The sequence below is a fragment of the Pecten maximus genome, chromosome 15 (genome assembly GCF_902652985.1).
Source record: "Pecten maximus chromosome 15, xPecMax1.1, whole genome shotgun sequence".
Classification (NCBI taxonomy): domain Eukaryota; kingdom Metazoa; phylum Mollusca; class Bivalvia; order Pectinida; family Pectinidae; genus Pecten; species Pecten maximus.
In genome coordinates, this window is record NC_047029.1 from 34,581,130 (window position 1) to 34,595,974 (window position 14,845).

The 14,845-nt window shown below is 37.4% G+C and overlaps 1 protein-coding gene and 1 long non-coding RNA gene across 10 annotated transcripts in view; one reads left to right on the top strand and one right to left on the bottom strand.

The window, feature by feature from the left end:
• Positions 1-3,148: 3,148 nt before the first annotated feature.
• Positions 3,149-4,508, top strand: LOC117343694. Its single transcript, XR_004536062.1, has 2 exons — positions 3,149-4,273; positions 4,304-4,508. It is a non-coding gene; the product is annotated as an uncharacterized LOC117343694 (long non-coding RNA).
• Positions 4,509-4,515: 7 nt separating this feature from the next.
• LOC117343691 (dnaJ homolog subfamily B member 6-like) overlaps positions 4,516-14,845 on the bottom strand; it is a 64,259-nt gene continuing 53,929 nt past the window's right edge. For 7 of the 9 annotated variants that reach the window (XM_033906160.1, XM_033906154.1, XM_033906155.1 and 4 more), the window contains exons 6-8: positions 12,062-12,268; positions 7,299-7,427; positions 4,516-6,694 (exon numbers count right to left, since the gene is read on the bottom strand). In XM_033906160.1, coding sequence (XP_033762051.1) covers positions 6,598-6,694; positions 7,299-7,427; positions 12,062-12,268 — 433 coding nt within the window. In that variant the 3' untranslated portion in view covers positions 4,516-6,597. The remainder of the gene's footprint in view (positions 6,695-7,298; positions 7,428-12,061; positions 12,269-14,845) is intronic. The other 2 variants (XM_033906162.1, XM_033906161.1) reach the window with 1 other exon arrangement.

Sequence of the window (14,845 nt, forward strand, 5' to 3'; positions counted from 1 at the left end):
GTTGCCTTTTCAAATATAAGCCGGCTTTCAGGTTGGGACTTGCCTAACTCACTAGCAGTTTTTCTTATATTTGCAACGATTTCTTAAGAGACAATATATATATGAAACAGTACGTTTGTGGAGTGGAAGTTGTAACGAATTTTTGAAGTTTATGTATACACATAGAATGATTTTTTTTTCAATCCATATTGTCCACAGCGGTGTATCGCATTTTGTGCTCGAGTTATATCTAACCTTGGAGCGAAGTATATAGAAGAGTGTAGGTGGCCAACCGTTCAATGGGATTTAGAGAGGTCACCATGTGACAATGTAACTGTCCAATGAGATGTAGAGAGGTCACCACGTGACACTGTAACTGTCCAATGGGATGTAGAGATGTCACCACGTGACACTGTAACTGTCCAATGGGATGTAGAGAGGTCACCACGTGACAATGTAACTGCCCAATGGCATGTAGAGATGTCACCACGTGCCACTATAACTGCCCAATGGCATGTAGAGAGGTCACCACGTGACACTGTAACTGTCCAATGAGATGTAGAGAGGTCACCACGTGACACTGTAACTGTCCAATGGGATGTAGAGATGTCACCACGTGACACTGTAACTGTCCAATGGGATGTAGAGAGGTCACCACGTGACAATGTAACTGTCCAATGGCATGTAGAGATGTCACCACGTGCCGCTATAACTGCCCAATGGGATGTAGAGGTCACCACGTGACACTGTAACTGTCCAATGAGATGTAGAGAGGTCACCACGTGACACTGTAACTGTCCAATGGCATGTAGAGAGGTCACCACGTGACACTGTAACTGTCCGATGATATGTAGAGAGGTCACCACGTGACACTGTAACTGTCCAATGAGATGTATAGAGGTCACCACGTGACACTGTAACTGTCCAATGAGATGTAGAGAGGTCACCACGTGATACTGTAACTGTCCAATGGGATGTAGAGAGGTCACCACGTGGCACTGTAACTGTCCTATGGGATGTAGAGAGGTCATCACGTGACACTGTAACTGTCCAATGGCATGTATAGAGGTCACCACGTGACACTACAACTGCCCAATGGGATGTAGAGAGGTCACCACGTGACACTGTAACTGTCCAATGAGATGTAGAGAGGTCACCACGTGATACTGTAACAGTCCAATGGGATGTAGAGAGGTCACCACGTGACACTATAACTGTTCAATGGCATGTAGATGTCACAACGTGATACTGTAACAGTCCAATGGGATGTAGAAGTCACCACGTGACACTATAACTGTCCAATGGCATGTAGATGTCACAACGTGACACTGTAACTGTCCAATGGCATGTAGAGGTCACCACGTGACACTATAACTGTCCAATGGGATGTATAGAGGTCACCACGTGACACTAACTGTCCAATGAGATTTAGAGAAGTCAGCACGTGACACTATAACTGTCCTATGGGATGTGAAGATATTATTCCCAGGTGAAGCTGAAATACATATATATACAAACCAATAGGGCGGGAGATCTGCATGTTTGTTAGGGTAGCAACTAAAATTGTACACGGTCCTCAAAATTTGAAAATGATCCATTTTGTTTTTGCTTAATATATTCATTTACAACAATTGCTGGACTTGAATTAATTTCAGATGAAAGAATGAGACAGTTGATATATATACAAAGTGGATAGCCATCAAAATAGCTCTACCCCATATAAAAAAATGTATTTAGTACCTTTCCATTGCTTATGTGGAGACAGAAAACATAACGAATGCGAGTCCTCTCAAATACGACCTTTCCTGTGCAAACTTGGTCCAAGACTCAAGTGGTATAAATCATGGCTACCATCGTCATTGATTGTGGAAACTTGCATTATAAAGTTCCTTTCGCTGGTTCTGATTGTCAGTTTTTATAGACAAATGCTCACTTTGTATATTATGATCATTTAAATGTGCATATAACAATGAGATTTTCACTGTTACACAACAAATATCTGTTTTTTTTTTTTTAAATACAATTTGTGATTTATTCAAACATGTGCAAATCATATTAGATCCAGCGAAAGATTTTCATGTCTGGTAAGGAATTCGAACCCGACTTTAAAATTATGTTGGTTGCATGAACATGTCACTTTAAATATTGTTTTCAACTTGTAAGTCTACTATCATCGTCTGTTGCTTGGATTAATGCTGGAAGGAGATCAACTTTGTATATACATGTATGTTGTAATAACTTAAATAGCTTGTAAATAAAATTTTATTCGTCTATACAGCAGTTATGAATCTTATCTGGGCAACTCATCTTAAAGATTTATCCGAATTTCATGAAACGTATGTCACTGCTTTGCACCTATATCTTTGTATCTTTATATTGCAGTTATGTCCCTTTGATTGTAGACTGTTTTTCATCCAAACTGTTTGAAACTTCACTGATGTAATCTGCTAAGACTGGATATTTACAACTGCGATGCTGTTTTTACAGCTGAAATATTCCTGTAGACATTGTCAATTGTATATTGCCAAACATCTTTGTAATGCCAAAATGTTACTTTTTCAATAAGATGGCAGTATAATAAGGTTATTATGTAAAGCTAACAAATGACAGTATGCATATTCAACTTGTTTCATAAACGGAAAGTAAGAAGCTCGAAAACACCACACACTGAAATTATACCTAGAATTAATATGTGATACAAGAATGAGACACTCTCAAATACTAAGAACTTTGGGAACATATATATATATATATATATCAGATCCGTCAGTTATGTTTGAGGAAGAGCGCTAACAAACTTCTACTTTCAAAATCCAAGATGGCTGCCAGGTGTCCATCTTGTATCTTTAACCTTTCATCTTTAATTAGTTATCTTGGAACCAAACGTGGTTTCTGTGGGATCGATTCCCTATAGCAATACTGAAATTTTTGTGTAAAAGGAAAAGTATAATGAAAAGAGGTCTCGTTCACACCAAACTTTGTACTCTACTTTGACAGCAATTTGAGAGAAAAATGTCCTAAAGGAGGTGTTAGCAGTGAAATAAATAATAGTCATATATGTCAGGTATATAGGTCTCTGGTGTAGGAAAATTGTTGGCCAATTTTACCTGATATCCACATATAGCCATAATTTGACAGATATTTTAATATAAAACACAGATAATAGACATAAAAAACATAGCAACTCTTTATTCTGAAATAACAGAACAAGATCTGAACATACATACAAACTGACACGTTATACGAAAAACATTTATTCTGAAAACAAGTATGGATCACAATAAACAATTATGATATGGATGTGATTATGTTAATACAATATGTGATATTTAAATTCTTATCAACCCAGCAAATCCCTTGCTGATTTTGTATCAAATGGAAATAAAAAAAAAAAACCACAGGGACCCCTGTAATAAGTCATATCCTCTTGTCAGAGGTACCAAACTGTAATACAGGGTTAACTTTGGAGAAATACAAACATATCATTAAAAACCATAGCCTTGAAAGAATCCCAAAATGATTCCCACAGGCTACAATTGTCCTGTTATACATATTCAGGATACCCTTTCCTATCTCTGTACACAAGTATTAGACAAGCTTCCCCTTGCCCAACACCAGACATTTTTTCTGTCATTGAATGTTTGGTGGTAGGGTAAGGGTGAGCTTTGCCTAATACATATATATTTAGGTGTGGAAGATTAAAACATGGACATGCTACTGACCCATTTATTTAAACTTCAGTTTTGTTGGCACCCAGACTCGGTAGAGTTCACTGCGTATTAGATACAAATACAGGTATATACATGTGACAGGAGACAATATCTACATTATGTGGTCTCCAATTAAGTTTTAGAGACATCAGATTATTCAAAATAGTTTCTGAAATTTAAATAATATACAACTACTAAACACATCAAATCATATTGATTGTAAATGTAAATGCAACCTGGATCACAGCTTAACCTTTTTTATCTGTCACTCAGATTGCATTCATATCGACAATAAATACAATACAGCAATATCACTTGGAAAGGAAAAAAATCATGTACTACAGGATATCCTTGGTTCTAGTTGTGGGTACAAACAAATCTGCACATTTAATTTTGCAAAGTGGGTCGCCTTCTTAGAACATGTATATAATATGAATAGCTTTCTTCTTTTACATCAGGTACATCTATACTTAGTATACAATTCCAATTTCTTATATACACATCTAAATTCACAACATTCAGTTACAATATTGTCTGGTCAGCATATCTACTGACCAGTGTCCACCACAGCAGACAACCAGTTAGTCTGGCCACCACAGCAGACAACCAGTTAGTCTGGTCAATTTAGATAAATGATGGGACTAAACAACATGATTGACAGGTCGTAATTGTTTTAGTCCGATCATTATACCTAACATTTCCAAAACAAAATAGCTGATATCAAGAAATCTGTGTCCTTGATTATCTTTAATAAATCTATTAATTTATCACTACACCTTGTCAAATTCACACCAAGATAGAAATTATTCTATTTATTTATTTGAAAAAAACAACAAAAAAAACCATTTTATAAATGATACTCCCCCCAAAACAGGCCTTATTTGTCGCACTATCTTGGAGGTACTGATCAAGCGCTAACTATAAAAGTACATGTTTTCAATTCCTCAAGGGAAGAGTCAAGATTACTTATTCATATGATTGCGCTTACCAGGGTATAGAGGTATTTTTACAGCAACCTGTTAAGTCCGTGGAACTTTTCCAGTGGACTAAACTGGACCAGTCCATTTATACACATTCTACACACAGGCTATGTAACAACAATGGCACAAAAGGTAAAAAGAATCTAACTCCCTACAACACAAAAATATATTAAACTTGGAGAAACATTGCTAACTGGTATTAGTATACTATACACATATGCTATATTCATTTTCTAAAACACTGAAATTTTGATGTTAATACGCTACAAAATATTTACTGGAATCCAGTTCAAACAGAAACATAAAGAGTGGATCCTTATCTTGAAGTCAGTGGGTCATGAAAAAACTTCGAGATATCATGAGTATTCGAGATAACCAAGTATATCGGGGTTTGAGTTAAGAAGAATCTTTTGAGTTATCAGGGTTTATGATAACAATTTCTGTCTGTATTACCAAATAACGAAAACTTTAATGGAATTAATTTTCAGTACAAAAAATATTTACCGATTTTTAAGGACCTGTGAAAAATTATGTTTTGTTTCGGTAAATATTCACAAAAAATACTTTTTAAGGTATTGTTGTACACCAGTATCTGCACCATGTTATATTATAAATAATTAATATCTAGTTGTTATGTCAGGTAAAAAACCTACCCATGTCCATCACTGTCACCTCAGATCCCTTTAAACCATCCATGCTAAAAACTACTGAAATTGGAGACCATAATTAAAATCATTAATTTTCAATTTCTAAAAAATGTTTCGTTTTGATTTGCAAAATTAAAATCATTTCATGAGGTATTAATCTACAAAGTTGTAACCCTGTGTAGACACCGTCATTATATTGCCAAAAAACTTTGTAATAACAAACTTTTACTTGTCAATAAGATGGCAGTACAATAAGGTAATTATGTAAAGCTAACAAATGACAGTATGCATATTCAACTTGTTACATAAACTGAAAGTAAGAAGCTTGAAAACACCACACACTGAAATTATACCTAGAATTAATATGTGATACAAGAATGAGACACTCTCAAAAAAAAAAAAAAAACTAAAGCAAAGCTTCTTATGTGGTGACAACTAAATTAAAACTGAAACATGACTGGTTATCAATTATGATGCTATGACAACGCCCCACCAATTTTCAAATATTTTATCGCAGCATGAATCACAACCTATGGAGCTGTATCTCAAGTTATACAAGCTGAGTGATATTATAAAACACCACAGAAACCCTAAATATCCCATTTGGACCAGTGTACACCGATGAACGTCACTTATATATGTACATCATGTGGCTCTGTCTTCTCCAGTGGATCCAGAAATCATCAAGAATTAATGTCATGTAAGCATTAAAACCTGTCTAATCTGACCTCTTGAGTATCCCAAGAGCTGTGATACAAATCACCACACAATCATTTACAAGCACCGGGTCAAAACTAACCTAGCACTTATTAACTCGGGTTGAATTAAAACAAGCTGTAGTTTATGAATGTTAAAGGCGGTACTGGGACTTTCAGTGTTTCAATACATATAATATATACACATGTATAGGCCTCATAATAAAATCTGGGAAAGAAAATCATTTATTGCCAACAGACCACTAATTCAACATATTTGTTTTTGAAAACTGATATCTAAAATTGTTTTTAAAACTCTTTGACAAATAAAAACTGATAGTAGACAGGAACAGTGGTTTATACACTTTGGAGATTCAGTGTTTATTGATGTGCAGAACCTCATAGAACAGTATATTCCAAATGAGAGATCTAGGGCCTTCATTGAAGGTTCACAGAAATCCTTATAAATATATATAATAATATAATAGTATATATATATAATATGAACAGTGTAACACAGAAGGCTTGAGTCTCCTCCGTCGTATGACAACACGTCCGCGTTCCGAGGCATGGTCCCTATACCCACTCAGTAGGCCAACATCTGCGGCTCTCCGTTCACCACATGTGATTTGAGCACACCATCTTCCTCCACCGTGACGGTCTCCTTACCCTGTTCTACGATTCTACAAACAGAAAATTGTTAACTTCTCAGTGGATTTCTCCGAAGTCTTTGTCATCACAGAATCGTCATCCTTGTATGTTTTGTCATGTGGACAGTACATCTAGGATCTCATCTTATATATTTTGATTGAAGATAAAAGTGAATCATTGAAGCATGCCATTTAAAATCATTTTTATTTTTTTTTATTGTAGAATTCTATAAATATACATTACAATATTTTATAGTATCTGTCACTCTTTCCTTCACCACAACAAGATAACCATACCTGAGACACAGACTATGGAATTCGGCCTAAATACAAGCTTCATAATAAAATAACAAGTTTTGACAGGGGAAATAAATTGACCAATACAATTCTTAAAATTTGATCCAACATAACATTTTAATTAGAGCTACCGCTGTCAGTAGTTTTGGTCAGCTTTTGATGCCTTGAACTAAACAAACTGATATTAATAAACTGTACTCATTTGAAGGTTCAGAGTGAATGTGTATGGTTTTGAGATTATGATATTGATGAATAGTAGGCATTGAAATTAAAATTTAAAATAATTTCAAACAATTTGCCTTACTAGTAATTAAAACAAATTTTAACAAAATGTACCCACTTTTTTGTGACCACACGTTTTCCGTTGACATATTTTGTTGATGTGGAAGTTGACCTGAAGTTGTTGCCGTGGCCACCATGGCCACCATGGCCACTTGGCCCGCTAAAAGATGTGCTTGTTTGAAAAAAACTGAAATAGCAAACATTGGATAAGATTACGGATGATAAAATCAGACAAAATGATACATGGTTGAGGAGATTTCCAAGAAATATGAGGCAGGATTTATGGTTCATTGTCGAGAAGTTTGCCCTAAAATCAAGAAAGCACTTCCTAACAGCTGTCCTTTATGCTTAAAAACACTTCATTTCTTCGATTGAAATATTTTCCACATTCAGACTTGCAAAAGCCAAATACTCTACTTTGACTTCCTCATACAATCTGATTTTTACATGGAACACTGGAAGTCCTTGTTGATATACTCAACAATGTGTGATAGTGTTGATGTGTAACCTTTATAAACTCTCATGTAGGTATAACTACCTCCTAGTATCTCCCTTACATGTCCGATATAAACTTTGTAATGTTTTACATCAATTTATACTTTGTAATTGCTCAATTGAATGATCAACTGAAGATCTAGTCAGTGAAATGTACATCATGTAATCCATGTGTTTATAGTACTGTATATGTACGTATCTGTTGTGGTTCAGGTGGATGATTAGCGTCACCCTAAACCGAGACTGTTTTCATTATTGCTGTCCAAACAGTTGGACCGGTGTTGTTCGTTTATGAAATAAAGTTGGACCTGGTGATTTTACAGTATGTATATTGTTTTCAGATGAGCCTTGACTTTTAAGACTTCCAATGCCTGTATTAACATTTGCAGGCCCGTCAAGATATATGTTTGAAATATTCCAATTAAAAACTGATGAAATTGTTTGTCCGCATTAACGAACAGGCCCTGAGTTATATATAGAATTATGATATATACAAGTCGGAGTCCTGTGGTAAATGGTTGAGAAAGACTTCCACTGAACATGAACTGAAGACCTACATCATGTAACCATGGTAAGTACTAGCCATTATATACCTCTCGGCTAGAGAGAACTTCTCTTTAACATGATCAGTTGATCATAATACAAATAGTCCAGAGAACCCAGGGTCAATCCCTAGTGGAGGCATTAAAATAAATTAAATTAAGCAAGCTTTCAATTCTCTAACACATGGTTGAGAAAAAAAATCACTGAACGTGAATTGAAGACCTAGGCTATGGAACATAGTCAAGAACAGCAATACTTCACAAGAGTAAAGCCAAAAACATTACCAGAGTAATTAAAGCCCAAGTACGTTACCAGAGTAAAGCGCAGTAGTACAGGTCTAACCATGATATATAGAATCGTTACATTCTGTTTGTATTAAATACTACAATATTTCATTTAAATGACGATCAGGAAAATGAATTGTGATTATAATACCTGCATAAAAATTATCTAGTCTAATAACCTAAGTACCAGTCCCATTTTACAGTAAAAAGAATTTAAATTTTATTTATTTTCAACAGGAGGATCAGAATCAACTTCAATTCCAAACATGAATTGAGGAGTTAAATGAACTGTCACAGAATGGCTAATACCGATGGATGACAAACAGATTGGACAACGCGATTCTGGTATAGTAGTACCCATCCTAAACTTTGATGAGGAAGTATGAAAATGTACTTAGAAAATACACTGTACTATATACAGTGTAAATACACTGCACTATAAAATTACACTGTTCCATAAAAAATACAATGTACTATTTAAATACATTGAACTTTAAAATACAGTCCTATAAAAATACACTGTCCTATAAAAATAAACTGTACTATGAATATACACTGTACTATAAGATGCTGAGGTTTTAACTGTTCGAGTATTGTGATAACATTCACCAGTTAAAATAGCTATTAATACATTCAAAAGTCTATATCATTTCTGACAAAATTCTGATAATTTAATCTGAGGTCACCATCCCATTTTGGACTTTTTTTATCCTATAAAATATGTTTAATCATTTCCCAACTTTAGGTAAAAACTTCAGAAATAATTAACTGAACAAATTTTCTGACTTTGATGACCACATGTGGTGCCACTCTAGGTGTTTCATATGACACAGAGTGGTATATATAGGGTGATGGATATACAGTGGCCCATGCTTATAATTCAACATCCACAACATCCTCACAGAGGGGAGGTAACTACAGGTGCACATTTTTTATGGCTGCATGTCAGTAATTCCTTGGCCAAATGAAAGAAGGTAGTTTAGGAGAAGTAAAAGTGTATTTCTTTCAGAAATTTTTTTTTTATATACAGAAAATCATAACAAATTAATAGAATTTGAAATATATTTCTTTTGCAAATTGCATACATGAAATTGTTGCTCAGCTCACAAAAATGGAACAAAAGGTGAAAATAAAAAATAAAATGTAGCAGCAACTTCATTTTATTTGTAGGTATGATAATTAATGTACATAACAAGTCTACCGTAATGATGCAGCAGACAGTTTCTTAGTGGTGTGCCAATGGTTCCTATCTATATGCAAGGGTAGATAACTCTATCATGCTAACCCAGGTAATGAAGGTGATGATCAATGCTGTCTACATACGGGATACATATATATTGTATGATATTATATACTGATGCAGAACCACAAGGGACTCACTAGTATTAACTGTTTACTGTAAATTGAACATCGACATGACAGCTCTCTACTCTCTTTGATTCATGTTAAGTGGCATTTTTGGTCTTGTAGTTATTCTTTAATGAAACATTTAGTTTATTTTGAAAATAAACAAGACTACCTGGTCAAATTTAAAGAAAATGTTGATGTGAAACTTAATCAAAGTCAGGAAAATTTGATTTCTATAAAATCGAGAGATCCCAGAGGATCTGATCTCCAATTTTCTTCTTCTGATAACACATTCTATAATTCATTCTAATTTTTGAAATTATCCTTTTAAAGTGAGAATGTCATTCAATATTTTGACTAGAACAATCAATTTAGGGTACCAAAAGTATACCATAAGATTGTCTTGATGGATCAAACAGGTTCCAGACGGGACACTCAGCTAATATTTAGCCCATACTGAACATATGCAGTCATCTTTAAAATTCAATAAAATTCAAAATATTATACCCTGTACAAAGAGGCTCAGCTTGTACTAAACATATTCCTAAAGCATCAAGACACTTTTTCTGCTAATGAAATGCTATAACTCACTAATTAATAAAATACAAAATTGTGGCAGATGCTATCTTGAATATCCAAATAAGTTCAAATGTAGCATGCACAATTAATACTCATACTGCAAATAGCCTAAAGTTTCAAGGAAATCCATGGTGACAATCATTTAAATCCAGTCAAGTTCCCAATGTGATATGTACTGCCAAAACTTTTGACTTATTTTGCTGAACACGTCAGTTAATTTTCAAAGGGATTTATTTTTGGATCTGTAGTTCCTGGAAATAGAACCTGACGGACATGTTTAGCAACGAGTGTAAATCTTCATAACACATTTCAAATCTGATGTGGTGTTTCAGATTCCCACCAGCAGCTGTTTTAGATTTTGACCCAAGTAGATTGTTTCTCTATTTCCTAGGAGCTATATGTGGAACAAAATTCTTTAAACATTATAGAGATGTTTAGTACGAGTCCTCACTGTGCATGCTAACTTTTGGAATTGATCAAATTTCAAATTTATCATTTTAAATGTGTCACTGCTATTTTACAGGAACTACACACATTATGCAAAAACTAATACCTGCGGCCCATTTCCAGCTGGGACAATATTTCAAGCTCAGTGAAATTTAACTATTAAACAGTGTCCTCTGCCTCACAAATCAGATAAGAAAATCTAACTTATATTGAAACCGTGAACATATACTCTGATGCTGCTATCTGTAAGTTTTTAAACACCATGGTATGTACTACCTCGTTATATCCAGAATCAAAAATTTCTGGAATCATAGAAACCCTGACTAAATATTTCATTCTGAGTGCAGAATGGGACATTCTACATCACATGTAGTTCGGTGGGGTTGTACTATAAATTCACACTAATAATAGGTTTTTAACTGTTTGAGGACATTTTGTCAACAACTTTAACTAAATTACAATCATTACAACACATGTAATATTGATTTATGATAATTCTTTTGTAAAAATGATTTGAAGAAGTGTCTAATAATATGAATTAAAATCAGTAAATATTATACAATACATTCTAAACTTCGTCATTCCACTACTATCTACAGGCTATCGTGGTCTGTACAATCTACTCTCAGCTACAATGATCGATCATCTACTGTAGAGTAATCACTTAACTATGGAAATAAAAATCTAGCAGTTCACTAACAGCAATGTTGTATCAAGTCCTCCGTGAATGCTACATTTTGTATTGCGATATTCTAGCATTTAGCCAAAAGTTGGATGGTAGCATTGAATATGGATTAGCAGTTTGCTAATGCACACACACACATAAATATGTATATAAATATATATATAATGTATAAGGTACAGTGAGCAGCCAGCAGTCACTATGACGTTTTCTGTGGATGTGAATTTCAGAAACTATTGGAGCTTTTTTTGTACAAACACATGAAAGATTACTGATATCTTTATTTTTGAGAGAGTGAAAATATAAGAAAAGTTTGAAATTTAAGAAAATTCTGCGAACGTGATTAATGTATCTATGTATTCTCTGTACAAACTGACGAGGACCTTAGTACCAGAAGATATAGGGAGACTATACACAACAACATTCTATCTAGAAAAAGTTTACCCCGGTGGTCTATGAAAGTGTCCAAAAGGATCGTCAAACACAGAGGAAAATCCAAAGTTGAGCGGAAATCCCATATGGAAGACACCAAACTGTTGACCAACTGGGGGATGATGAAGCATTCCTATCCGGTCTCTTGGTCGCCGTGACGACGGCTGCCCTGCCAGGTCCATCCTCTCCCGGCGCCTGTATCCCCTTGTTGGTCTGCGACTGAAACACCGCCATCTTCCGTGACTCTTACGAAGGTTTCCTATCCACTATGTTACTAGGGCTACTGAACCCGCTCACCTTATTGGTCTTTTACTAAACTAGGGTTGCTATGGTTACCTATCCCTGTTATGGTTATTACCCTTCCCACTGTAGGATTGATGGATTACAAAATGGAACGAGAAAAAGCTGATACAGGCATAAAAAGCACAAAAACATGCAGGGAGTAAAGAGGAAATGGTGGCTATGATGTGAGAAACAATAGACAGGAAATGATACCATGCTTAAAACTACAAAAAAATATGACCTACTCCCATCATGCACTAGCTAGGGTATTCTCATGCTAGATGATAACATGAAATTATAGAAAATAAAAAGTTCAGAAGTAATCACTGATTACCACTTACTCTTAAGCCCAAGTTTCTTCTGGCCTCAACACCTGACGTTAGACATTGTTCAGGTAGTATGTCTGATGCCTGGGTGGTGGGGTCAGAGGAAACTTCGGTTATAATTCTTTGAGTAATGAATGAAAAGTACTGATGAATATCACATCATCTTCTAGATATCTACTTCAAAAAAATAAAAATAAAAATTCCTTCATTTAAAAAAAAAAAGCAACTCTTCTCAAACAGGTACATAATATAAGCACTGGAATATGTGAACTAGTCAACCACAAGCTGACATTCAGAGCCGTCTGAACTCCTCCAAATTTACAATGGACATTATCACCAAGTGTAATTCTTCTACACATATATATTGTTTAATTGCTAGGAGCTACACATTATTTGAAATAGGCACCATCATAGCTCAGTCGGTTAGAGTACGGCCATGTAACCTCAGGTGAGGGGCCATGATAGCGCAGTAGGTTAGAGTGCTGGCCATGTAACCTCAGGTGACCGGGCCATGATAGCGCAGTAGGTTAGAGTACCGGCCATGTCACCTCAGGTGAGGGGACTATGATAGCTCAGTAGGTTAGAGTATCGGCCATGTAACCTCAGGTGAGGGGGCCATGATAGCTCAGTAGGTTAGAGTACCGGCCATGTAACCTCAGGTGAGGGGGCCATGATAGCGCAGTAGGTTAGAGTACCGACCATGTAACCTCAGGTGAGGGGTCATGATAGCGCAGTCGGTTAGAGTACCGGCCATGTAACCTCAGGTGAGGGGGCCATGATAGCTCAGTAGGTTAGAGTACCGGCCATGTAACCTCAGGTGACCGGGCCATGATAGCGCAGTAGGTTAGAGTATCGGCCATGACACCTCAGGTGAGGGGCCATGATAGCTCAGTCAGTTAGAGTATCGGCCATGTCAACTCAGGTGAGGGGGCCATGATAGCGCAGTAGGTTAGAGTACCGGCCATGTAACCTCAGGTGAGGGGGCCATGATAGCGCAGTAGGTTAGAGTACCGGCCATGTAACCTCAGGTGAGGGGCCATGATAGCGCAGTAGGTTAGAGTACCGGCCATGTAACCTCAGGTGAGGGGGCCATGATAGCGCAGTAGGTTAGAGTACCGGCCATGTAACCTCAGGTGAGGGGGCCATGATAGCGCAGTAGGTTAGAGTACCGGCCATGTAACCTCAGGTGAGGGGCCATGATAGCGCAGTAGGTTAGAGTGCTGGCCATGTAACCTCAGGTGACCGGGCCATGATAGCGCAGTAGGTTAGAGTACCGCCATGTAACCTCAGGTGACCGGGCCATGATAGCGCAGTAGGTTAGAGTACCGGCCATGTAACCCCAGGTGAGGGGGCCATGATAGCTCAGTAGGTCAGAGTACCGCCATGTAACCTCAGGTGATGGGCCATGATAGCTCAGTCGGTTAGAGTACCGGCCATGTAACCCCAGGTGAGGGGGCCATGATAGCTCAGTAGGTTAGAGTACCGGCCATGCAACCCCAGGTGAGGGGGCCATGATAGCTCAGTAGGTCAGAGTACCGGCCATGTGACCTCAGGTGAGGGGGCCATGATAGCTCAGTCAGAGTACTGTCATGTAACCCCAGGTGAGGGGGCCATGATAGCTCAGTAGGTCAGAGTACCGCCATGTAACCTCAGGTGAGGGGCCATGTTAGCTCAGTCGGTTAGAGTACCGGCCATGTCACCTCAGGTGAGGGGGCCATGATAGCTCAGTAGGTTAGAGTACCGGCCATGCAACCCCAGGTGAGGGGGCCATGATAGCTCAGTAGGTCAGAGTACCGGCCATGTGACCTCAGGTGAGGGGGCCATGATAGCTCAGTCAGTTAGAGTACTGTCATGTTACCTCAGGTGAGGGGGCCATGATAGCTCAGTAGGTCAGAGTACCGGCCATGTGACCTCAGGTGAGGGGGCCATGATAGCTCAGTCAGTTAGAGTACTGTCATGTTACCTCAGGTGAGGGGGCCATGATAGTTCAGTAGGTTAGAGTGCTGGCCATGTAACCCCAGGTGAGGGGGCCATGATAGCTCAGTAGGTAAGAGTACCGGCCACGTAACCTCAGGTGAGGGGGCCATGATAGCTCAGTAGGTCAGAGTACCGCCATGTAACCCCAGGTGAGGGGGCCATGATAGCTCAGTAGGTTAGAGTACCGGCCATGTAACCTCAGGTGAGGGGC